Source organism: Meles meles, chromosome 7, assembly GCF_922984935.1.
Source record: "Meles meles chromosome 7, mMelMel3.1 paternal haplotype, whole genome shotgun sequence".
NCBI lineage: Eukaryota > Metazoa > Chordata > Mammalia > Carnivora > Mustelidae > Meles > Meles meles.
The window spans coordinates 104,261,883-104,288,410 of NC_060072.1; the positions used below are offsets into that span (position 1 = coordinate 104,261,883).

Sequence of the window (26,528 nt, forward strand, 5' to 3'; positions counted from 1 at the left end):
TCTCACTGGTGCTGGTCTCAGATTTCTTTTTGCCAGGGTAGGAGGCAGGAAGGGGGAAGCATTTGTCTTCAACTAGCCTTGTACCCTTTCTCTGCCTCCCACCTCTGGGTCCAATCAGTTGATCTTGGATTTGTTTTGTAAGATTGCTGGGAAAGAAGAATTAAAAAACAGGCATTTAACATTGCTTCCCCCCCCGCCCCATGCTATTAAATACAGTGAAATAATGTTGGGAGAGGCAGTTACCCCTTGTAGCTTGGTGTGTGGACTAGGTCACCTTGCCTGTGTTCTAGGATATTTCAAAGATCAGAGATACTACAATTTTGGGAGGAGTTGGATCTCCATCTGGGACTTCCTGGCAAATACTCACAGGTACTTACCAGAGTTTTTCATAAGAAAAGAGGGAATTCCAATTGTTAAGATTTTGTTTTCAGAATACGTTTCCCAGGGATGGAACTCTCAAAGGGAATCCAGTGATAGCAACTATGGAATCTTATAACTGTGCCATCACCCCAATATCCTGTACACTAAATGCAGAAGTTTGGGACTTACATCCGGGTCTTGTGAGACCCGTTGGGACTTCAGGATCCTAGCTAATTGCCATTATAGCAAGCCTCCAGCTGCCTACTATGATTTGCTGTATGTTCAGAGATTATGACATATTCTGAGTATCCAACAATTAAGAGGATCCATGAATCCCAGTCTTACAAGGAACCACAAGAAAGCAAGTGGAAATAAATTATGTATTTATGTCAAATACATAAGACGATTACATTGGAAGGTGGCGTTGCAAATCTTACATCATGTCACACATTGTTACCTCACACATGAACGACTTCTCAGTGATTTGCAATTTTTCTGCATAGCACGTTATTACTTATTTGTAGTCCAAAGCCTCACCCCAATCACTGAACAAATAATAGTGCCTTGCAAGTCTAAACATCTCATTTTCTCTTTTTTTTAGATTAAATAATTATATTCCACCCAGGGGAGGCTATATTATAGTACAAGAACCCTGAGATTTTAGAAGCTTAACACAATAAAGTTTAAATACACAGACAAATGAGAAGGTGATAGGGTTAAATAACTTTTTTTTTTTTTTAAATGAAAGGATGGAAGGAAAGCTGTATGTGGGGTTGGGATGGATCCACAGAACAGAAGAAAGTGTGGTCAGGAGCCAACTGAAATACGGTAATTAATGAGTATTAGGATGATGGATAAGCAAAAAGTATGAATGTGGATAAAATCCATCTTTCAAGACAAGAAGTGATGTTATCATGTGTATGAAAACTAGCTGCATAGGCACATGATTGTTATGGTAAATACCAGAAGAAATGTCTAAAATTGTTGCAAGTGTTATTTCTGGGAGATGGGAGTGGGAGGAGGGATTGGTTGGGCAGAGAGGGGCAGGAAACTTTATATTTCATTATAAGCCTCGGGTTCTCTTTAAATTACATGCATCTGTTACTTTGGGAAAGATAAAAATTCATTTCAAAAACCCAAAGATATACCTGGTGAATGATACACAAGCGTAGCCATGCTTTACAAAGTTTGATGGCATTCCTGAGGGTACTCAGTCACTGTGCAGTGAATTCAAGGGTTACTGCTCCATCCTCCACCCTCCTCCTCTTCTCACTGGAAACGAGTTTCTCAGGGAATATTAGTTTCAAGCAAGAGAAGGGGAGCAATTTGAATCTTAAGAAATTAGAGGTTATTAGGTGCACAAAGTCTAATACAGAAGAAGATTTAGAGGCAGGGGAGAAATAAAGGAATAAAGGAGCTTAAGAAAGGGAATGGAAGAGAGATGGTTCTATCAATAGGCAGACTAAGTAAACAAATAGAAAACTCCCCAAACCACAGCTTACGTGCCATTTTATGACTAAGTTTTCAGATGCCTTAGCAGCCTGTCTTTACACAATAGATGCCTATTCAGTAGTAACAGTGGAAACGTGGAATTCCCATGTCCCGTATCCAGGAGTATTGCACATAGCAAGCATCTGACATTGTACTCTGCTCCAGATTCCATCTCATAACTGCTTGTTTTCGTGGACTTTGTCTTTTTGCACCATGTTTTCATTTGAAAACATCTCCACCCCCACAACAAAGCCAAAAAGAGATGATGATTGTTCACTCATGTAAGATTAGACAAAATGGTTTTAAATTGCATCTGGGAGGGGATTTGGACACTCCCAAAGAAAAAAGTTCATGACGGCAAAATCATTTTAAAACAGACTAGGTTCTCCCTGATCTCACTGGCTTAGTTTGGGATAGAAATACACTAATTTGGGGGATGAGTCTCAAATTTAGCATTCATCAGAAACACGAGAGTTCATTAAAACACTTGCTGGGCCTCACCCCCGGAGATTCTGATTCATCAAGTTTCTAGGTGATTCTAACAAGTTACCAGGTGATGCAGAAGCTTCTAGTCTCAGACCATACTTTGAGAACCTATGGATTGATTCTTGGATGGCTTCTAGAATCCCCTGCTCACAACACCACTTGTTGCTTCAGAAACAAATCACACCGGGTGAATACCTAAGAACCTTGGCTTGGGTCCACAGCTCCGTATCTTCACACAGGTGTACTGATACTGTTTCTTTCCGAAAAGACTTTGCTTTGGGGACAGCTGGTAGAGTGTGTGAGGTCTTCACTGAAGGCTGCCTCCAGAATGCCCTTCATGGACTGTTTGGCTTTCTTCCTGAAATCTTTTCCCAGGAGGGCATAGAGGAAGGGATTAAAGCAACTATTGGCAGATGCTAGAGCAAGGGACACGTGGTCCCAAGACAGCAGAGCTTCTCCAAAGGGAGTTTCTGAGTCAAAAAACAATGATAGGACTCCAGTAATGTGGTATGGAGCCCAGCAGACACAGAAGACAACCACCACAGTCATGGCCACTCGCAAGGTTTTGGTCCGAGACTTGGTGAAGCGGCCCCGTCGCATTCGGAAGATAATGAGACCATAACAGGTGACCATGACCATAAAGGGAAGAAGGAAACCCACCAGTAGTCTAGTGATGGTTATTGCCATCAGGGGTGTTGGTACTTGATTGTCGTATGAAAACTGGCCTAGATCATAATCCTGGAGATTTCGGAATAGCTCATATGCGTATAAGGAGTTGCTGGAAGTACCAGAATAAAGCTCTAAATCTGTAGAGAGAAAACTATCAGAGTTATCTGGTGGGTTAGTTCTGCGATCTTCAACAGGAAACCCACTGGGGCTTATAGATGAGACCTCACCAGCAAGTAAATTATAATATGGATATTGATTAGATAATTTCACTGAATCCACAGGGAGTGACTCTCCAGAAGTTCTTTGAAATGTTTGAGAATAGACGATAGTGGTGGCTGTCCAAGGAAGATCATTTGTTTGTAACGAAAAAGACTCTAATCCCTCATCTATTTCTCCAGGCAGCTGCGCAGTGGAGTTGTCAAGAGACCCATTTTCCAGTAGATCACTGGTGAAGTCTGAATAACCAAAGGAGCTATAGGGACCAAAATTGTAGCCACACATGTAATGGTCATCTACAGTAAATGTTTCCCGGTACACGAATACGGGTATACACATTACAAAAGCCACCATCCATATACATCCACAGATAGCGAAGGCTGTCCTCACCTTGCGGTGATTCTGGCACCAGACTGGCCTGAGGACCAAAAGACAACGATCCAGGCTAATGGCAGTCAGCAGGAAGACGCTGGCAAACATGTTGAGGATGATGATGGAGGGGATGAGCTTGCACAGGAACCAGCCATAGGGCCAGTGTCCTTGCAGAGCCAAGTGAGTCAGGGAGAAGGGCAACGAGAGGCAGCAGAGGAAGTCAGCCAGCGTGAGATGGAGAAACCAAACGGTGTTCACTGTCCGCTGCATCTTTAGGCCAGCCACCCACAGCACTAGCCCGTTGCCTGGCAACCCCAGTAAGAAAGTGAGGCTGAGAATGCCCATGGAGAGAATGACTTGGGGTTCGTACCAGGGCTGTGAGGGTAGGCCAGTTGAATTGTTATCATTGGAGGAAGGCTCCATTGCTGAACTTCTCTAAAAATATAAGCAATAATATTAAAGACTATCTTTTTCTTAAAAAGCATATCCTTAGAATTACAACCCTCCCACATAATGCTGTAGACTACAGAGGCCCCTGTTTTAGTCTGTATTCCTTGACTTCACCCTGGGCCACACGAAAACATTCTGTGATTGTTAAAATCTACCATGTCAATTTAAATGTGTACCAAAATCATAATTTCATTTGGAAGTTCCTGTCAATGTACATTTCTCCTCTTTCTTGCAATTCCAATATTACATTCTGCACTTGTTCCTTTCCTTACCCAGTGTTCCCTACTAAAAACAAGCAGGGCTCTTGGATGGCTCAGTCGGTTAAGTGTCTTCCCTTGGCTCAGGTCATGATCCCTGGGTCCTGGGATCAAGCCCCACATTGTGCTTTTCCCTCTGCCTGCTACTCCCCCTGCTTGTGCGCTCTCTCTCTCTCTCTCTTTCTCTCTCTCTGTGTCACATAAATAAATAATCTTAGAAAACAAAACAAGACCAAAAAAAAAAAAACCCCAAATAAGCAAAATGGATGAACAATAACTTTAGACCAGAGGTTCCCAGCTTTCGATCCACAAAAAGGCTTTATGGAGCTCCATCACCACCTCAAACAGTATGTAAGATTTTAAGGTTGCATAGACTCATTTCTATGAGGGCAGAAGGTCCATCCAATCCCTCCACCAGATTTTCAATGACTCACTACCACAATAAAAGGTAATGTAGACTCACTTGTATCTTTACTTTTTAATAAAAAGATAAAAAAGATTATTTATTTATTTGAAAGAAAGAGAGAGATATCGAGAGAGCGAGCACGAGCAAGGAGAAGAGAGAGAAGCAGGCTCCCTGCTGAGCAGGGAGCTGATGTGGGGCTCAATCCCAGGACTCTCTAATCATGACCTGAGCTGAAGGCAGCTGTTTCACCAACTGAGCCACCCAGGTGCCGCCCCCAGTTATGTCTTTAGATATAACCACATCTTTTCCTTTTGCTTTCCAATTTCTCAAGAGCTGTTTACCCTCTCAGCATCGATTCCCTCAACACCCGTCTTTTCTTTCTTGTTTTTTAAAAATGTTATTCATGAATATATACACGTACATTTGCACATATATACATATATGTATATGTGTATGCATATTAATCAAAATTTAACAAAACTTGATTAGTCTGTGCATCTTTAAAAATTCTTTAATTATGGGAAAATACATAACGCAAATACAGAACGCAAAATTTACCATTCTAACCATTTTTTAAGTATAAAGTTCAGCAGTATCAAGTATATTCACATTATTGTACAATTAACCTCCACAATTTTTTCACCTTGTAAAACTGAAACTCTAATTCTATTAGACAATGGTTCCCCACTTCCCTCTTCCCCCAGCCGCTGGCAAACCACCAGGCTACTTTCTGTTACTATTTGTATTTGACTACTCTAGACATCTCATATAAATGGAATTGTACAGCATTTGTCTTCTGGTGCCTGGTTTCTTTCCCTTGGCATAATGTTCTCAAGGCTCATCCATGTTGTAGCATATGTCAGAATTTCTTTCTTTTTAAGGCTAAATAATATTCCATTGTATGTAAACCCCACATTTTGCTTACCCACTCATCTCTTGATAGACATCTGAATTGCTTTCATCTTTTAGCTCTTGTGAACAGTGCTGCTATGAACTGGCATGCATATTGTATAAATTGACTTCTTTTTTTCAGCTAGTCTCCACATTATGCAGTAATATTTTACCTTAAGGAATACTCAGTCTTTGTCTAGTTTTTTCTAGACGTAGTTTTTTTCTCACCATCCCAAAACATCTTCTGTAGCTGATTGATCCACAGTTATAGCCAATCTAGGATCACACTTTGCATCCAAATGTTATGTTTAAGTCTCTCTCTCTCCTTTTTTAACATAGTTTGTCAAGGATGCTAGCTTGTCTCAGGGTCTGTTGTTCTCACCACTCACTTTTTAACCTTTGTAATTTGTAATTTTTTAACACTTTGTAATTTGCCTTCTGACCCATCACGGGGTAAAGTTAGCTCTAAAATTATTTCTAGGTAACAAATCCAAACATTGTTTTCTCTGTCTTTATTCACAACTCCATTCTCTTGGCCTCTGGACATTACCGTCCCCTAATTCCGCAGACTCCCGTAAGTGCACCCTACTTTATAGCTTTCTTGAACAACTCACCATTTTGGTTAATGCTGTTTACTTCTGTCTGGAATTACGTCCTTCACCTTAACCTCCTTTGTCCTGCATCCTTAATCTCTACCTGTTGAAATTCTAGCCATTCCTCAAAATAAGCTCAAATGTTATTCTTCGAAACCTCCTCTTATAGTCTCAATAAGAAATTAGTTCTTCAACCTCTTAAATTTGTGTGTGTGTATATGTGTTGAATCTCAATTTCATATTCTCTGCAGTGAAGCATTTTGCCTTGTATAATAATAATTATTATTTTAAAAAGGTTTTATTTATTTATTTGACAGAGAGAGACATAGCGAGAGAGGGAACACAAACAGGGGGAGTGGGAGAGGGAGAAGCAGACTTTCCACTGAGCAGGGAGCCCGATGCGGGGCTTGATCTCAGGAACCTGGGATCATGACATGACCCAAAGGCAGATGCTTAGCGACTGAGCCACCCAGGCACTCCTGTATTATAATTATTGTCATGGCTGTCTTATCCATTATTCTGGCCTTAAATTTCATAATGGTAAAAATGATTATTCTACTTAAGTGCTTGTTCTACTGAAGTTAGCACAAGGGAGTCTATGACATAAAGATCAAAGATGACTTCAGTTGCATGGATGTTCATGTTTGGGATTTACTTTATTTTCTTTTTCAACTAAATTTAAAATTTTTATTATTGTCCACTTAATCCATTAAAGATGCTGTCTCTTCTAACTTCCTTTTGGTTTCCAGTTTCCAGTTCTTACTGGCTAGAATAGCATTTTATGTTTCCTTTCATAGAGTCCCAAAATATTTTCGTGACTTGGAATTCTGCTGAGCTAACCAAATGCTGTCATAGGGTCTTACATGATTAGCAGAAGTTAAAATAACCAAGTCAACAAAATAATAGAAAAGAAGAAGTGATTCTCATTCTCCCTCTCTGTAGCCGTATGCACTTAAATACTCAAGTTTTTTTTTTTTAAGATTTTATTTTATTTATTTGACAGAGAGAGAGATCACAAGTAGGCAGAGAGGCAGGCAGAGAGAGAGGAGGAAGCAGGCTCCCCGCAGAGCAGAGAGCCCGACACGGGGCTCGATCCTAGGACCCTGAGATCATGACCTGAGCCGAAGGCAGCGGCTTAATCCACCGAGCCACCCAGGCGCCCCTCAAATACTCAAGTCTTATCAGGACCCCTTCTTTCCTTGCTGGGCACGGCAGCTACCCTGGTCTACTGTCCTGCTCCAGTATACATAGTCATGCCAGCATCCGTGAAGCATTGAGAGAAGGATAGAATCAGAGAAGCTAGAACTGCAAAGAAACTTAGCAATTATTTTTCCTTGTCTCTAGTTTTATTTTGCAGTTTTTGACACAGAAACTCAGCAAATTAGGGGACAGTCACATATTCACAACTAGGAGGGTTCTAAGATCTTAAGTCCAATAGTCTTTCTACTACAAAGAACCACAGAACTAAAAAGGTTTTGGTATTGTTATTATTAACAATAACAAGGGAAAGGTACCGAGAGCTGCACAAACTGAAGTAATAAAGACGGAAAAGAAAGGCATCTGGGTGGGTCATTCTGTTAAGCAACTGACTCTTGACTTTGGTTCAGATCATGATCTTAGGGTCGTGGGATCGAGCCCCACACTGGGCAGGGTCTGCTGGAAACTCTCTCCCTGTGCCCCTGCCCACACCCCCTTGTGCTCTCTCCCCACTAAAATAAATAAATAAATCTTTAAAAAAAAAGAAAAAGAGCAAAATTCCAATATGAATAGAGCCATAGGTATGAACTACATTTTAAATATCACATATCATCTGCCTTGAAAGTATGTATAAATCAGTCTTAAAAATCTTTCAGAATGAACCAGATCACTTTTTACATTTCTCCAAGTGTTTCGGCTGAAAGATACCTCTACATTTACGACTGGTAGAATCCGTTCTTTCTTTCTTTCTCTTTTAGTTTTCAATACTACATTGGCCAAAAGTAGTTAAAAGGATAAAGACAATCCTGAAACTAAAATTCAGTTATAACAGGATGAGAAAGTAGATTCCAGAATCAAATACTAATGATAGGGAGACAGAGTTGGTAACAATAAAGAATAAGTAGGGGTGCCTGGGAGGCTCAGTGGGTTAAGCCTTTGCTTTCAGCTCAGGTCATGATCTCAGGGTCCTGGGATCAAGTCCCGCATCAGGCTCTCTGCTCAGCAGGAGCCTGCTTTCCCTTCTCACTCTGCCTGCCTCTCTGCCTGCTTGTGATCTTTCTCTGTCAAATAAATAAATAAAATCTTTTTTTAAAAATAAGCAGAAGAATAAAAGAAAAAAGAGGAAAATGGGGTGAGAAAAAATACATATAAAATTAAAAAAATTAGCTATTGTGAAAAGGTGGACTCAAAATTCAGAAAGAGAAACATAGCCAATTTAAGAGGAAAAATGGCATAAAATTCACTATTCTAGAATGAAAATATGAAGAATGAAGAAAATTTAGAACGTGGGATATTTAGTAAAAGAAAAGAGGATATGGGGATAAAACAAAAGAAAGAAAAGTTGGGGGAGGAATGGGGGGAAGAGGAGATAATGACCCTCAAATCATTATCAGTAATAAGCAGAAGAAGCACGAGTTGTCAGGTGGATGTAGGTTTTCTTACCAAAAACCTGAGACAGTAGCTGACGGCCTCAGCACTGGTCTGGAGGTCCCCCAAAATCCTGTGTGGGTCTCACACTTACCCACAATCAAGCTATGAAGTATGTTTAGGAAATTTGCTGAGCGCTTCCTCTTCCCTCTCTTCGTTTCTGGTGACAGAGGAAACTCCACACTTTTGACTACTATCTGACTTCACAGGATGAGTTTTGAAGTGAGTCACTCCTCAATGCTTCAGATAAGAAAAGTAAAAAAAAGCAGAAGTGGGAGGGCGTAATTGTTTTCTGCAGAACACAGAATATCGCTAAAGAGAGAGTACTTCTGTACATAAGCTTCTCACTTGGTAGGTTTTTGCTTGCGTTTTAGAAACACATACACATGATCCTATGCTATGTGAGGGTGGGGTGCTGAGTGGCTGGAAGGCGTGACTGGCACAATCCTGATGCAAGAATCTCAAATAGCATCTCCTGAATGCTTATTATGTGTAAAGAAACATGCCATTCCAAGATCAGATTAATTAAACTATGTTCTAATATTGAGAGATCCACGACCTAGTAGGAGTAATCACCGATACACACCAAAAATCCCCCTTCAATACAACCCAGACTATCATGGCAGAAGTGCCTGTAGAAGTAAAATAGTAGAACATAACAGGAAGGCTCCATTTAGCCTGGGGCAATCTAGGAAAGTCTTAAGGTAGAAGTAAGATCTGGGTAGATCCTTAAAGACTTTAAAAAAATTTATTTATTTATTTTTTAAATTTCTTTTCAGATTAATTGAAATAATACAAAAGTTAAAGGGTAAAAGAATGAAAATTTTTATTTCCAATTCCACTGCCTAGAAGTAACTATTTTTAATAGCTTCACATTCATTCTTTGTAAATTTGTTCTAAGTAGAACACATATCTTTTAAAAAGGTAGTTTCAAACAAAAATGGGATTATAATTTACATGTGATTTTATGACCTGCTTTTTTGCTTAACAATATATCAGAACATATTCCCATGTTAGTGCATATAGTTCTATTAATTATATTCTGTTTTTTTAAAAAATATGTTATTTATTTATTTGACAGAGAGAGATACAGCAAGAGAGGGAACACAAGCAGGGAGAGTGAGGGCGGGAGAAGCAGACTCTCCGCCAAGCAGGGATCCTGATGAGGGGCTCAATCCCAGAACCCTGGGATCATGCCCTGAGCTAAAGGCAGAGGGTTAAGACTGAGCCACCCAGGCGCCCCATATTCTGTTTTTTTTTTTTTAATTTTTATCTAGTATTTGGAAACATGGAATAATGAAGGTATTCAGAAAGCCCAAATAGTGAGCATCCAAAAGATAGTATTATCATAAGTGTGCATATATACACATTTTATATATATACACATATATACATAAAATAATTCATTCCCATGCTAAAAAAAAAAACTTTAAATATAGAAGGACTAAAATGAAATGAAAACTAAAATTTCCAGAATACCTAGCTATCCTATTGTTACTCCCTGGAGGAATCTCTTTCATAAATATAAATGCAATTACATTACACATATTGTCTTATGCTTTTTCTATTTACCTTTTCATATCAGGACATAGTAGTCCACATCATTTTATTTTTAAAGATTTTATTTATTAATTTGAAAGAAAGAGATCACAAGCAGGCAGAGCAGCAGGCGGGGGGGAGGGAGGAAAGAAGGTTCCCCGCCGAGCAGAAAGCTTGATGCGGGGCTCGATCCCAGGACCCCAGGATCATGACCCAAGCTGAAGGCAGAGGCCTAACCCACTGGGCCACCCAGGCGCCCCCACATCATATTTTTTAAAATTGGTCCATATTATCCCTTTAATCAATTAGTCCTCTGTTGATGAATAGTCTGTTTTTATCAACTCTTTTTTTTCAAAGATTTATTTATTTATTTTAGGGAGAGAGAGAAAGAGAGAGGGTTCAAACATAAGCAGGGGGAGGGGCAGAGGGGAAGGGAGAGTTGGAAAGAGAATCTCAAGCAGACTCCCTGTTGAGATCAGAGTCCTACCCAGGGCTCGATCTTACCACCCTGACATCATGACCTGAGTTGAAACGAAGAGTAGATAGATGCTCAATGACTGAGTCACCAGGTGCCCTATTTTTTTAAATCAACTTTTAAAGCAGTTACAAACAATGCTCCAATGAGTACTTTTGTATTTTACACATCTATGAACACTTTTGTAGAATAGGTTCCTAGAGTTATAACTGTTAAGTCTAAGAGTATGTGCATTTACATTTTTGAAAGATACATAATTTCCTGATACAGAGATTCCATCAATTTATACTTTCACTGATAGTGGTGAGAATATCTTTTTTTTTTTTTTTTGAGAGCATCTTTTCCATTTGCAAAAGGTAAGGTCTTTATCATTAAGTTCAGTATCATAAACATGTACTCTGTTCCTACCACAGACACTATACTTTGTGCTGTAGGAGATACAGATGCAATGAAACACATACATCATTATAACATAATAAGGGTTGCTGGGTCACTCTGGAAAGCAGTATGAAGGTTCCTCAAAAAGTTGAAAATAGAGCTACAACCCAGCAATCGTACTACTGGGTATTTACCCCAAAGACCCAAATGTATTGATCCGAAGGGGCATGAGCACCCGAATGTTTATAGCAGCAATGTCCACAATAGCCAAACTTTGGAAAGAACCTAGATGTCCATCAACAGATGAATGGATAAAGAAGATGTGTATATATGTGTACACACACACACACACACACACACACACACACACACACAGAAATATTATGCAGCCATCAAAAATGAAATCTTGCCATTTGCAAAGATGTGGATGGAACTAGAAGATATGCTAAATGAAATAAGTCAATCAGAGACAGTATCATATGATCTCACTCATATGTGGAATTTGAGAAACAAGGCAGAGGATCATAAGGAAAGAGAGGAAAAAAATGAAACAAGACAAAACCAGAGAGGGGGACAAACCATGAGAGACTTTTAATCACAGGAAACAAACTGAGGGTCGCTGGAGTGGAGGGGCGTGGGAGGGATGGGTTGGCTGGGTGATGGACACTGGGGAGGGTATGTGCTATGGTGAGTGCTGTGAATTGTGTAAGACTGATGATTCACAGACTCGTGTCCCTGAAACAAGTAATACATTATCTGTTAAAAAATACTTAAAAAATCTTTCTATAAAAAAATAAAAAATTTTATCCAGTTAAAAAAAAGGGGGGGGCTGCTGGGAGGTTTCCAATGTGCCCAGAAACACGAGAGAAATGCTAATTCTTACTGAAGCAAACAGACCACTGAAGAGGTAGCACTTGAGCTAGACTTTAAAGATGGGTAGAAATTTTACAGGCCCTTGTAGTGCAGAAAAAATAACATTTTATGTTTCTCTGCCCTATGAGGTCATGACTTTGTTTCTATGTCCAGTGCCTGCTACATTCTTGTTTAACACATGGGAATGAATGAATGAATGAATATGTGGTTGAAAAGGACGTTGACTTTCGAATATAATTCAAAGATGTAAGAGTCTTTAAGGTTGTTTCTCAAGTGGATTCAGTTTTACCAATTCCTGTCTTTCTAAAGATTATAAAGCAATTAAAACCAGTTAGAGAACTTCTAGGTGTGATCCTTAGATTTCAGATCAGGAAGGAAATTATTGAAAACATCATGTAAATAGTTCTCGTGCTTCTAGATGTCTTCTGTCCCTTCTTTTTTTTTTTTAAGATTTTATTTATTCATTTGACAGACAGAGATCACAAGTAGGCAGCGAGGCAGGCAGAGAGAGACGGGGAAGGAGGCTCCCTGCTGAGCAGAGAGCCTGATCCTGCTGAGCAGAGAGCCTGATGCGGGACCCTGGGCCAGGACCCTGGGATCATGACCTGTGCCAAAGGCAGAGGCTTAACCCACTGAGCCACCCAGGTGCCCCTCTTCTGTCCCTTCTTATAAAGTACTAGCTGTTTTGTGTTGTAATGTTGAAAAATTGGGGAAACTTCTGTGGTTATCTTTTGCTCTTTTTTTTTTCTTTAACATTTTGTTTGTTGAGATTGAGAGAGAGAGCACAAGCAGGAGAATGGGCAGAGAGAGAGGGAGAGACAAGCAGACTCCCCAGTGAGCATGGAGCCCAACACAGGTCTTGACGCGGGGTTTAATTTCAGGACCTTGGGATCATGACTTGAGCCAAAATCAAGATTTGGAGGCTTAACTGACTGAACCATCAGTCATCCCCATGTTTTGTTCATTTTGAATTCTAAATTATAAACATCTAAGCAGAGATTAGATGCTCTAGAAAGAATGGAATCTTGAATATATATTACAAAGTCAGTCATATTAAAACCTTTTATGAACTACTGATTAATTCTACATTTTCAGTGATGGCAATTTGTATTCACCTGGCCAAATTAAAAACTTTGGAATCGTAGAACCTCTGGCCTGTTTTGCCTGAGAGAATTAAAAAATAAACATACAACAAAATTTCTGCCCTTAAGGACTTCGATGAAGACTGAGTTTGAGTCCCAGCTTTGCCAGTTCATTGTGTGACTGTACAGAAATGATTTAAACTCCATTTTCATCTCCTCACCTGCAAAACGGGGACTGCATCAGATTTTATCTATTGAACTGAAGCCCATTCCCATCTTTCCTTACTATCTCTCTATTGGAAGCCTGGGCACCACATTTCCTAGACCTTCTCTCCAGTGGAATTCTGAATAGGCTTTCCCAGAAGGGCTATGCTCGTGTGCTATTGGACGGTGAAAGGTAAAGGGAAGCATTGCATTCAATTCTGGAACTTCGTTTGTTCACAATGATTGCAAATCTTTTTTTTTTTTATTATTTAATTGGTGTATTAACTAATCTCTAAGCCCAACATGGGGCTCAAACTCCAAACCAGAGATCAAGAGCCACATGCTCCACTGACTGAGGCAGCCAGGTGCCCAGGATTGCAAATCTATTTTATTATTTATTTATTTACTTATTTGTTTATTTATATGAGAGACAGTGAGTGTGTGTACACATGTGAGTGGGGTGGGGGTGGGGTAGGGAGAGGGAGAGAGAGAATTTTAAGCAGACTCCACACCCAGCAGGGAGCCTGTCATGAGTTTGATCTTATGCACTGAGATCATGACCTGAGGTGAAATCAAGTCGGCCACTTAAAGGACAGCCACAGGTGCCCCGCAAATCTGTTTTAAAAGTAAAAAAGAACAAACACCATAAAACAGACTAAACATTAAAACTATATGTATAACTATATTACACACACACACACACACACACACACACATACACATACAGAAAAAGATTGATTGAAAAGGGAATCCTTTAGCTTCTGGCTCTGTAGCAGAAGACAACTGTGGTAACTCCCGCAAAGGAGATGGGACACGTGGCTGAGGCAGCTGCTCGCTCCTGTGGGCTCTCGTGGGATTACTGGTTCCTCAGACCTATGCATTCTTAGATGCCTGGGACAGCAGCAAGAGCCCTCAACCTTAAAGCCAAAGGCATACTTGCCCATTCTAAGTGACACGCTTCTCCAATTCTAGGGGATCAGTCACCCACAATTCTATCATCTCCTCGTCTTTTATCCCTCTAGCCTCCCAACACTTTCGTAACCAGGTCCTAATATTAAATACCCTGTTTGATGTACCTACAATGGTTTCTCTTTTCCTGGCTGGGCAATGACTGATTTAGGGGACTATTCACTGTACTCTATAGGATTGTTAGGAGTTAATAAATGCATGCCAAGCCCTTGAAAGAGAGTTGGCACATAAGGACTCAATAAATGTTAGTAATTATTATGCCAAAAAAATTACGTGGCTTCCAGTATTGCCTATTATATCACAACCATTCTCCCAGCTTGGACATGTAACAAATAACTTACGGAATGTTCTTTTCCCATTGTTAAGTCATGTCCTTTCTGTCAAATCAAATCCTAGCCCATGGCCCTTCAGGAATGTGGATTAGATGTACTCCCTTCTTCCTCTAGCACATAGTTATAGTAGAACCAAGAAGGGAAACAAATTGAAGAAGAAAGTCACCCAGAAAGGAAAGCAATTCAGTTGAAAAGTAAATAAAGCAAAAAAAAAACAAAACAAAAAACTGTTAATCCCATCAAAATATCTGATGCACGTATGCCTAGATCTTGAAAGAAGTCAGTCAAGTTTGGCATGATAAATCATTCAGATCTGAGTGGTTTAAAGAAAAGTAAATGTTTCCACTACTGATTTATTTGTTATTATTTTTCCATTATAGTATGTACTTAGGATAGCCAAGAGAGGGAGATTGAAGGGGAAGGAAACTGAGTCCACCCACATTTTCCACGAACACCCTTTGGGGCTTTCATTTGGTGAAACTGAAAGTGGACAAGGGGACAAGCTTTTGGTTTGTGCTTTATCTAATCTGATGAGAAGCCATAGTCCCTATGGCCCCTGTTTTTTGGTGGGGACAGGATTCAGGACTGTTGAGGAAAAGATAGCTCTCCTAAGTGTAAGTCTACATAACTTGTTGAGTAAATTTTGGTGGATTTTGTATGTTTGCTATCCTACTTGTGCATTATTTAGAAAGCGGTGATGGGCATTCAGGAGGGCACGTGTTGCGATGAGCACTGGGTGTTATACGCAACTGACAAATTGTTGAACACTACTTCAAAAACTAATGATGCACTGCATGTTGGCTAGCTGAACATAAAAATAAAAAACAGAAAAAGAAAATGTCTTCATTTCTTTTCTTCTTCCTCTTTTCTTCCCCATGTCATCTTCAGTAAAAGGCAACAGAACGTGGTGGTACTGTGTTGGGAAACCACCCAGTGTTCCCCTCTGGTAGGGAAAAAAAAAACAAACCCACTTCTCCCTTTTCTGTGTATCTCCTTCATGCAGCCAACATTTCATTTCTGACACTTCTGGTCACCACACCTGCGTTTTTTTTTTTTTTTTTTCTTGCCGCATCAAACAATTCTGTGAGACTAGCTGGTGTCAGTTTAACTCAATTCCACACCATCTACCTGGAGATAGTGTTTCATCCCACAGATTAAGGACTGAGTCCCACAGGACTGCTCTTCACCTCAGGTGCTAATGGCAAGGGGCAGGTCCCGTGATTACTCATGACTTCTCTGCCCCATGGCTACAAACTGGACATTCCCATGACCTCCTCCCCCTTGGGTTGCTTTATTTACTATAGTGGTTCACAGAACTGAGGGAAACTCATACTTATGTTTATCAGTTTATTAAAGAATACAAGATGAATACATGTGTACAGTTAGATGAAGAGATACATAGGTGATAGCCCTATGAACTTCTGCCCCTGATGAGGTGGGACATGTCACCTTCCCAGTGTGGCTGTGCTCACCAACCTGGAAGTTCTTTGAATCTCATACTTTTTGGATTTTTATGGCATTTTTCTCACACAGGTGTGATCAATTATTAACTCCTTTCCCCACTCTTCTAGCTTCTCAAGGAGGATGGGGGATGGGACAGAAAATTTCAAGCTTCGAATCATGGCTTTGTCTCTCCAGAACCCTCATCTGGGAGCCATCTGGAAGCCTACCCAGAGCTGCCTCATAAACAAAAGTCACTCCTGTCACCCGGAGGTGACAAGAGTTTCAGGAGCCTTGAGTCGGGAATCCAGTTCAAAGACCCAATATATAGCTCCTAATGCTCTTATCACTTAGGAAGTTACAAGGGTTTTAGGAGCTCTGCGTAAAGAACTGGGGGCAGAGATCAAGATACATATTTCTTATTATAAATCACAATATCACACGTGGCCATTTCAGATGAGATATTCCTTATATATTTGTCACATTTGCCAGTCATTGAGGGAAAAATCGTGTTAGAATGGTAACTCCATTTTATTTTTTAATTTTTAAGAAAGATTTTATTTATTTATTTGACACAGAGAGAAAGAGAGAGAGAGAGAGAGAGAGAGAAGCAGGCTTCCCACTGAGCAGGGAGCCCAGTGTGTTATTCCATTTCAGGACCTGGGATCATGACCTGAGCCAAAGGCAGAGGATTAATGACTGAGCCACCCAGGAGCCCTGGTAACTCCATTTTAGTTATTATGTTCTCTGTTGTATAGCTTCTGAAATACTGAAAATCAATGTGTCAGTGCTTATCTTAACCTAAACGAACATTGTAACTCTTGTTTCAAATGTAAAGTAGTACCAATAGTAGTAATAACTTACACCCTGAGAGTTTATCTACCAGACACTGTGCTAAGCTCTTCATTGGTTTCATGTATATAGCTCTCCCAACCACCCGGTCACGAGATAGGTACTAATATTAGTATCTTGTTGTCAAAAAGGATACTGAGTTGCAAAGAGGATAATGAATTATCCATGTTCATACCACTATGTAAATGGCAGAATTCGAACCAGACAGCTGGCCTCCAGAGCCTATCCTCTTAGACACTTTGCTCCTGCATGAATGCTCTATTCTCTCAGTATTCATGGCAGTTTATGCTCCGCAAAGTCACCAAGAACACTGAATTGGCAAGTTCTGAACCACTGCTGCTAGAGGAAATCCAGATTTCATAGCATTCTGGTCAACTGATCGCTATACATTGATCCTTGAACGTCACGGGAGTTAGGAGAGCTGACCCTCCACACAGCTGAAAATTCACATGTCATATTTGATTCCCCCTAATGTAACTGTGAACAGTCTACCATTGACTAGAAGCTTTACCAATAAACAGTGATCGACACACATTTTGTATATGTATTATATGTTATATTCTTACAATAAAGTAAGCAAGCAAAAAGAAAATGTTGTTAAGAAAATCATAAAGATGGGGCACCTGGGTGGCTTAGTCGGTTAAGCATCTGTCTTTGGCTCAGGTCATGATCCTGGAGTCCCGGGATTGAGCCCTTCATCATCAGGGTCCCTGCTCAGCAGAAGTCTGCTTCTCCTTCTCTCTCTGCTGCTATTCAGGTGCCCTGCTTGGGGAGCTGTTTTAAACAGAAAACACCAAGAAAAACCATAAATATGCAAAAGCCTTGGCACTACATAGATTGCAGACGGCACTTGTTTAAAATATGAGAGGTGAGGGGCTCCTGGATGGCTTAGTCAGTTATGCATCTGCTTTTGGCTCAGGTCATGATCTCAGGGTCCTGGGATAAGAGCCCCGCACTGGGCTCCCTACTCTGTGGGGTGTCTGCTTCTCTATTTCCTTCTGCCTGATCCCTGCCACCCCCACCCCACACTCTCCTTCTTGCAAATAAAAATAAAACCTTAAAAAAAATATATGAGAGATGAAACAAGAAGGTACAGCACTACCTTGTAGTGCCTTAATCTCAGCTGAATATGTGCATTTCCAGTGAGTCAAATTTTCTGCCACTTTGTGTGTCCAAGAATAACTGTGAAAGGTTTGGGGACTATCGATCTTGAGGTTACAAATAAATTTAAGCAAATAGGCAAATTCACACATATAAAATTCATAATAATGAGGATCTCCTGGAATTGCCAAAAGTCTTGCATATTCTGCCCATTAACTGGATGGAGAGGTTGGAGGGAGAAGAAAAAATTACGGAGGCAGCGGTGCTTGGGTGGCTCAGCTGGTTAAGAATCTGACTCTTGGGGCGCTTGGGTGGCTCAGTGGGTTAAAGCCTCTGCCTTCGGCTCAGGTCATGATCCCAGGGTTCTGGGATTGAGCCCTGCATCGGGCTCTCTGCTCCGCAGGGAGACTGCTTCCTCCTCTCTCTCTGCCTGCCTCTCTGCCTACTTGTGATCTCTCTCTCTGTCAAATAAATAAATAAAATCTTTAAAAAAAAATAAAAAAATAAAAAAAAAATAAAAAGAAATTGAGGGGCACCTGGGTGGCTCAGCGGGTTAAAGCCTCTGCCTTCGGCTCAGGTCATGATCCCAGGGTTCTGGGATTGAGCCCCGCATCGGGCTCTCTGCCAGTGAGCTGCCTGCTTCCTCCTCTCTCTCTGCCTGCCTCTCTGCCTACTTGTGATCTTTGTCACATAAATAAATAAAATCTTAAAAAAAAAAAAAAAGCTGTGACTGAAGAATTGATTTAGGGAGAAAAAAAAAAAAGAATCTGACTCTTGATTTCGCCTCAGGCTGTGATCTCAAGGTTGTGAGATCAAGGCCGGTGCTGGGCTCACACTGAGCGTGGAGCCTGCTTAAGAATCTCTTTCTCCCTCCTTCTCTGCCCTTCCCTCTCCCATCTCCCTCTTCCCTCCTAAAAAAAAAAAGGGGGATTACAGAGGCAGAGTTGCATGCTGGTTAAGGACTGGGTCTTGGAGACATTTAGATCTGTTTGCCAGTTGTGACAGTAGACAAGTTAGTTAATCACAGTGTGTCAGTTTCTCCACCTGTAAAACTAGCAGGGTAATGATAGTACCTATCTGCTGTGAGGATTAATGCTAAATTGCACATCAGCTTGTGAAATAGTATTCAGCATTCAGTAATCGTTCGTCATTAGTATAACCCACCAGGCACACAGTATTACTAATAATACATGCGAACATAAATGTAAATTATGAGCAGCTATTGTGTTAGTACCAGAAAGGTAAGGCGTTCTTTTCCTGACATTTAAATATTAAACGACCAAATCAATAGCTCTTTCTGTATCTCAGCATATTTTTGATGAAAATAGGGATACTACTACCGACCAGCCAAGACTGTTGTGAGAAATAAATGAGATCGTGTACGTGAAAGCATTTTGTAGTTTGTATTTATTTATTTATTTAATTTTTAAGACTTTATGTATTTATTTGACAGAGAGAACCAGCGGGGCGGGGGGTGGGGGGAGACAGCAGGCAGAGGGAAAGGGGAAGCAGACTCCCCACTGAGCAGGGAGCCTGCCTGGGATCATGACCTGAGCCAAAGGCAGATACTCAACTGACTGAGCCACTCAGGTGCCCCACATTTTGTAGTTTTTAAAAAAGATGTATTTTAGAGAGGAAGAGAGCATGTGAGCAGGGGGAGGAGTAGGGGGAGAGGGAGAGAATCTCCAAGCAGACTCCCTGCTGAGCACGAGCCCAACCCAGGACTCCATCCCATGACTTTGAAATTAAGAATCAGAGGCTTAACTAACTGACCCACTGAGGTACCCCGCATTTTGTAATTTTCAAGGTGCCATATATCAGTTAATACCATTATTGTTGCCATACAGAATGTTTATTGTTGGAATCAATAACTAACAACTTAGCTGCTTCACATATCACATTTTAAATGTATTGTGAGGTATATAATACATTTGGAAAATTCTGTAATTAATACGTACATTAAAAAAAAAGATTTTTATTTATTTATTTGACAGAGAGAGACACAGTGAGAGAGGGCACACAATCAGAGGGAGTGGGAGTGGGAAGCAGGCTTCCCAATCAGCAGGGGGCCTGATGGGGGCTTGAACCCAAGACCCTGGGATCATGATCTAAGCCAAAGGCAGCCAATTAATGAAGGAATCACCCAGGCACCCCGAATATGTACATTTTAAATAATAATGAAATGACTATCATGAGTTTATCATCCAATTTTTCATCCTGTTTTAAAAGTAGAATGCTATCACTATCATTCAAGCACACTCTGTGCCCACCTTAATCTTCCTCCCCCCACTGACTCCCAATATCCACAATTGGGAATTTGGTATTTATCATTTCCCTTCATTTTGAAAATGGCTTTGCCACCGAAATGTATTTCCCAAAACCATACAATTTTAGATTTTTTCATTTTTGAATATTGCCCAAATGGACAATCGAGTTTCATTAACTGACTTTTTTCTTTTTTCCCCAACCAACATTCTGTTTTTGTGATCTATCCCTTTTGCTGCACATCGTGAGTAGTTCATTCAGGTTCACTGTTTACACTGTCTTATTATACCAATATACCCAAGTGGATTTGTTCTCATGGTGGACATTTATTTTGTAAATGGTCATAAATGGTAAACAATGTTGCAACAAAATTCTTGTGCATTTTCCCTAATAACATCCAGCCCCTGATTGTATGTTTGTACCTAGTGAACATATGCAGAAGTCGCTTACTTCGGTGGAGTACTCCAGGTATGACCATGTTCAACTTTACTAGAAACAGCCAAACTCCCACCAGTTCCATTGCCCCACATCCTTGGATATGGACCAATTTAAAAAATTTTTGTGACTAGTTGTGTCATGAGGGATGTCTTCCAAAACTCTTCACTCAATAAGGAGATTACTCTGGAAATCAAGTATTTCCTTAGAAAATTATCTACAGGGGCGCCTGGGTGGCTCAGTGGGTTAAAGCCTCTGCCTTCGGCTCAGGTCATGATCCCAGGGTTCTGGGATCGAGCCCCGCATCGGGCTCTCTGCTCTGTGGACAGCCTGCTTCCTCCTCTCTCTCTCTGCCTGCCTCTCTGCCTACTTGTGATCTTTGCAAAATTATCTACAGAGTAACTATAGTAGGGACTAGAAATTGCTTCTGTTGGATTTACATTTGGTAAATGTAATTGGTGCAGTATGAGACGACAGAGTTGGGAGGAAAATCAGATATATTTAGCTGTAGCATCTGATCCTTTTCCTAATTACATCCCACACCTGCCACATGCCTCATGTCCTTGAGATGGAGTGGAGATTCTCAAAGGATGAGTTATTGCTGCAAACCTCTCTGGGACCAAATTATTACCCATTCTCTATTTTATTATGATGACATATTTAAGATAGGTGAATAAGTATATAAAAATAGAATTTGCATCAGCTCTATCAACTTGTGACTAATCATCTTTACTAAGGTTTTGATATTATGCTGTTTACTTCAGATACTTTTAAAAGATAATTACTCCTTCTTCCCCAAATCTTTTAGCTCTCTCTTTCCCCAGAGATAACCACTTTTCCCCTTAATGGCTTTTATAGTTTTATTACATATGTATGACTTCATAAATAACATGTAGTTTCATTTTTATGTATTGAAATTTTATATGTATGGTTCTTGATTTACTGGTACAAGTTTGTTATCACAACAGTAGTATAAAGAAGTATATAAAATGAGAAACAGTTTCCCTTTCTTTACCATTTCCATTTACCAGAAACAACAGCCCCTGTTAAGCATCTTTGCTATAGTTTCATAATTATTTTATGCCTATCAAGTCTAGATTTTATTTATTTGTTTATTATTTTTAAAAGTAAGCTCTAGACCCAACATGGCTCTTTTTTTTAAAAGATTTTATTTATTTATTTATTTATTTATTTTTTTTTAAAGATTTTATTTATTTATTTGACAGATAGAGATCACAAGTAGGGAGAGAGGCAGGCAGAGAGAGAGAGAGAGAGAGAGGAGGAAGCAGGCTCCCCACCAAGCAGAGAGCCCGACGCGGGACTCGATCCCAGGACCCCGAGATCATGACCTGAGCCGAAGGCAGCAGCCTAAACCACTGAGCCACCCAGGCGCCCCAAAAGATTTTATTTATTTATTTGACAGAGAGAAATCACAACTAGGCAGAGAGGCAGGCAGAGAGAGAGAGAGGGAAGCAGGCTCCCCGCTGAGCCGAAGGCAGCGGCTTAACCCACTGAGCCACCCAGGCGCCCCGAGAACCAACATGGCTCTTAAACTCATGATCTCAAGATCAAGAGTTACATGCTCTACTGACTGAAACAGCCAGGCAGCCCTTATATTTACTTTTTATAGAAATGACCTAATATTATACCTTTTTGTACCTTACAGTTTTTCACTTATTAATTTACCTTTTCATATCTGAGCATATAGACAAATTTCAATGTTTAATAGGTACATAGTACTTCACTGATAGATGTACCATAACTTATTTATTTATGGAATGGATCAATTCCAGATTGATGGACATTTAGATTATTTCCATTTTCTAATTACAAAAATTCTGCAGTAAATATCCCATATATTTCTGTGTACTTGTGAAGTTATCTTTATGGCTTATATTAAATGAAAAAAATTGATATGGATACAAAACTACACAAGTGTTCTATTTTTGTACCAGTATCTTGGGTGCTTCTTGTATTTATAAAGTGTGGTGGGGTGAAAAAAATGTTAATTTGTAAATCATGAAATATGAGTTTCCAATCCTGACTTCATCACCAACTGTGTCTTTGGACAAATGATTTAATAAGTCTCAGATTCAAGTCTGCCATATGAAAAGTGCAAGATTTCACCCACAAGTTCACTAGGTCCATTCTAAGCAAGGAATATTTATAAACTATGATTGAAATCTCATTACAATTTTTATCACTGCGTTTGTAGCAACCCTAAGACTTAGGACGGTTAAACTTTAACCAGTACAATTTCATGATAGATAATAGTACCCTGAACAAAGGTAAATCATAATTGAAAACCCTGTGGTAAATAGCTTTTTGTATGTGTGCAAAGAATAAAGAACTGAAAAATACGTTACTAGTGGAAAAAGTCAAGAAAACTTGACCTTTATTTTCATGTTTAAAATATATCTAAAAATAATCACAATTTGAGTTGGATGAGGCCCCTGACATTTCTAACAAAAGTGCTTTTGTTGAACTCAGTTAAATCACATATACTTGGAGAATCACACATAGGAGAAAATTAGCTTGATTTCTGGGACAGTTAATCTAATCTCCAATCCAGAACTTTTGAATTGTGTAGCTGCTACCCCCTGCTGGTGGGCAGAGCTGAATTCCAGCCAAGATATTTAGCATTTTTTTTTTTTTGATTCAGAAAGAACAAATTATAGCAGTAAAGATGGACAGAAACGATCATTCATTTAGTAGAAAAAAAAAGTATGGTGTTCTTACTACATTCCAAAAACTGTGATGGATACTGTGTAAATGCAAACATGTTTCTTGCCTTTGTACCTATTAACAGTTGAATGCAATGTGATAAGAATTAAAACCTAGGTATAAATAATGCTGTGGGAGTGTAGAGCTGGGTTTGGGGAAATTGAGAAAGACTTCTCAGATAAACTGATATATTAATTACATCTGAAGGCATTTTACCAAGAAATGAATGGAAAGGGCATTTCAGCCTGTGCAAATATGTGCAACATGAACAAAGATGGTGTGTTTGGAAAATTACAGCAATGTGATTAAGTTAGAGAAGACACTGGGAGCAAGAGGAAGATGGTGTGAGAAAAGTGGCTCTATGTGAGCCTGAGAAGAAGGTTGGGCAAGATTAAGAATCATCTAGCTAAGAAAATTAGACTTTATCGTACAGCCGGTGGAAAGTTTGTAAGATGACTTTCTTTCTTTCTTTGTTTTTGGCTAATTGAATTTATTATTTTTTTATTTTTCTTTTTTCTATTAACATATAATGTATTATTTGCTCCAGGGGTACAGGTCTATGAATCATCAGTCTTACATAATTCACAGCACTTACCAGAGCACATGCCCTCCCCAATAACCATAACCCAGCAACCCTCTCCCTCCACACCCACCCAGCAACCCTCAGTTTGTTTCCCGAGATTAAGAGTCTCTTATGGTTTGTCTCCTTCCCGATCTTAGATTGTTTCATTTCCCCCCCCACAAGCCCCTGCCCGGCCCCCACATTTCTCATTATCAGAGAGATCATATGATAATTGTCTTTCTCTGACTGACTTATTTCGCTTAGCATAATACCCTCTAGTTCCATCCATGTCATTGCAAATGACAAGATTACGTTTTTTGATGGCTGCATAGTATTCCATACATTCCACTACACACACACACACACACACACACACACTGGAATACATTGGAATGAAATATATATATGAGATATGGCATATATATATATATGTATATATATGTATATATACATATACATATATATATGTATATATACATATTATATATATAATATATATATATATATTCTTTATCCATTCATCTGTTGATGTGCATCTAGGTTCTTTCCATAGTTTGGCTACTGTGGACATTGCTGCTATAAACATTCAGGTGCACATGTCCTTTCAGATTACTACGTTTGTATCTTTAGGGTAAATACCCAGTAGTGCGATTGTTGGGTTGTAGGGTAGCTCTACTTTCAACTTTTTGAGGAACCTCCATACTGTTTTCCAGAATGGCTGCACCTGCTTACATTCCCACCAACAATGTAGGAGGGTTCCCCTTTCTCTGCATCCTTGCGAACACCTGTCGTTTCCTGACTTGTTAATTTTAGCCATTCTGACTGGTGTGAGGTGGTAGTAAGATGACTCTTTGAAAACGCAGAGTAAAATATACACACTAATCTTAGTGTATGATCTAATTATCAGAAACATTCTTGGTCTTTCTTCATTACTCTTTTTTTTAAAGATTTTATTTATTTATTTGACAGACAGAGATCACAAGTAGGCAGAGAGGCAGGCAGAGAGAGAGGGGGAAGCAAGCTCCCTGCAGAGCAGAGAGCCCGACGTGGGGCTCCATCCCACAACCCTGAGACCATGACCTGAGCTGAAGGCAGAGGCTTAACCCACTGAGCCACCCAGGGGCCCCTTCATTACTTTTTCTTTAACCTGTGGGTCAAGTGGGTCAAGATGTACTACTAGTATTGAAATCAGTTTTGTGGATTGAGAACAATAATATAAAATAGAATAGAAGAGAACACAATAAAATTATAAACTGCCATCACATTTAATAGAATTATTTTGGGAAAACTTTGTTTCAAGTACACATGTGTGCATTGGGTTCTAATATAAAATGTGTTTCTACTGTGGGTAAATTTCACTTACATGTGAAATTTAAGAAACAAAACAAATGAACAAGGGGAAAAAGAGAGAAGAGGCAAACCCAGAAACAGAATCTGAACTATAGAGAATGAACTGATGGTTACTGGGGTGTGTGTGTGTGCGTGTGTGTGTGTGTGTGTGCAGGGGGGAAGTAGGTGATGGGGAGTATGGAGTACATCTGCTGTGATGAGCACCAGGTGAGGTATGGAGGTGTTGAATCACTGTATCGTACACCTGAAACTAATATTACATGGTATGTTAACTACACTGGAATTAGAAAAAAGTACCCGGTGAAGTCAAAGAGGAGGTATTATTTGAGCAGATACGTGAATATATCAAATTGACAAGCTAGAGGAAAATGTTCAAGATAAAAGGTTTAATGCATGTAAAGGTGTGAAGAATATGATGAACACGGACAATTCTGGAACCAGAAGTAGTTTAGGATTACTGAAATTTTAAGTGAAAGTTTACTGACTTTTTTTTGTTTTTTTATCATGGATCTTTTCCTACGGCCTTCCTATGGCCTTAATTTCAAGATATACATATATATTTTATATGTAAATATATTATATATAAGTATATATTTAGGTACCAACATATATTTATATATAATTTTTTATTTTTTATATATAAATATTTATATAAAATATATGAATCTTATATATAATGTATATATTCATATAACATTTATATTATAGATAATATATAATATATATTATATCAATATAAATAATATAATACATATTACTATATCATATATAAATTTAAATATAAATTACATACAATATATAAAATATATATACTATAAATATATATTTATATATAACTTTTTTATATTTTAGATTTTATGTAAATAATATATATAAATTATATATAAATATAAATGATATAAGTAATAGATATATTATATAATATGTTATGTATTACATTATATAGTATTATATTGTATAACATAATATGTATTATATATAATCTATTTTAAAGATTTTATTTATTTATTTATTTGATGGAGAGAGACACAGTGAGAGAGGGAACAAAACACAAGCAGGGACAGTAGGAGAGGGAGAGGGAGAAGCAAGCTTCCCACTGAGCGGGGAGCCCCACGACACTGGATCCCAGGA

General features: G+C 39.3%; 1 protein-coding gene across 4 annotated transcripts in view; it reads right to left on the reverse strand.

Moving 5' to 3' along the window:
* Positions 1-7: 7 nt before the first annotated feature.
* Positions 8-26,528, reverse strand: part of C3AR1 (complement C3a receptor 1) — a 70,139-nt gene continuing 43,618 nt past the window's right edge. The window contains exons 2-3 of one of the 4 annotated variants that reach the window (XM_046011158.1): positions 17,584-17,734; positions 8-4,029 (exon numbers count right to left, since the gene is read on the reverse strand). In XM_046011158.1, the coding sequence (XP_045867114.1) occupies positions 2,569-4,017 (1,449 nt within the window). In that variant the 5' untranslated portion in view covers positions 4,018-4,029; positions 17,584-17,734 and the 3' untranslated portion in view covers positions 8-2,568. Of the gene's footprint in view, positions 4,030-8,831; positions 9,032-17,583; positions 17,735-26,528 lie in introns of those variants that run through there. The other 3 variants (XM_046011159.1, XM_046011160.1, XM_046011161.1) reach the window with 3 other exon arrangements.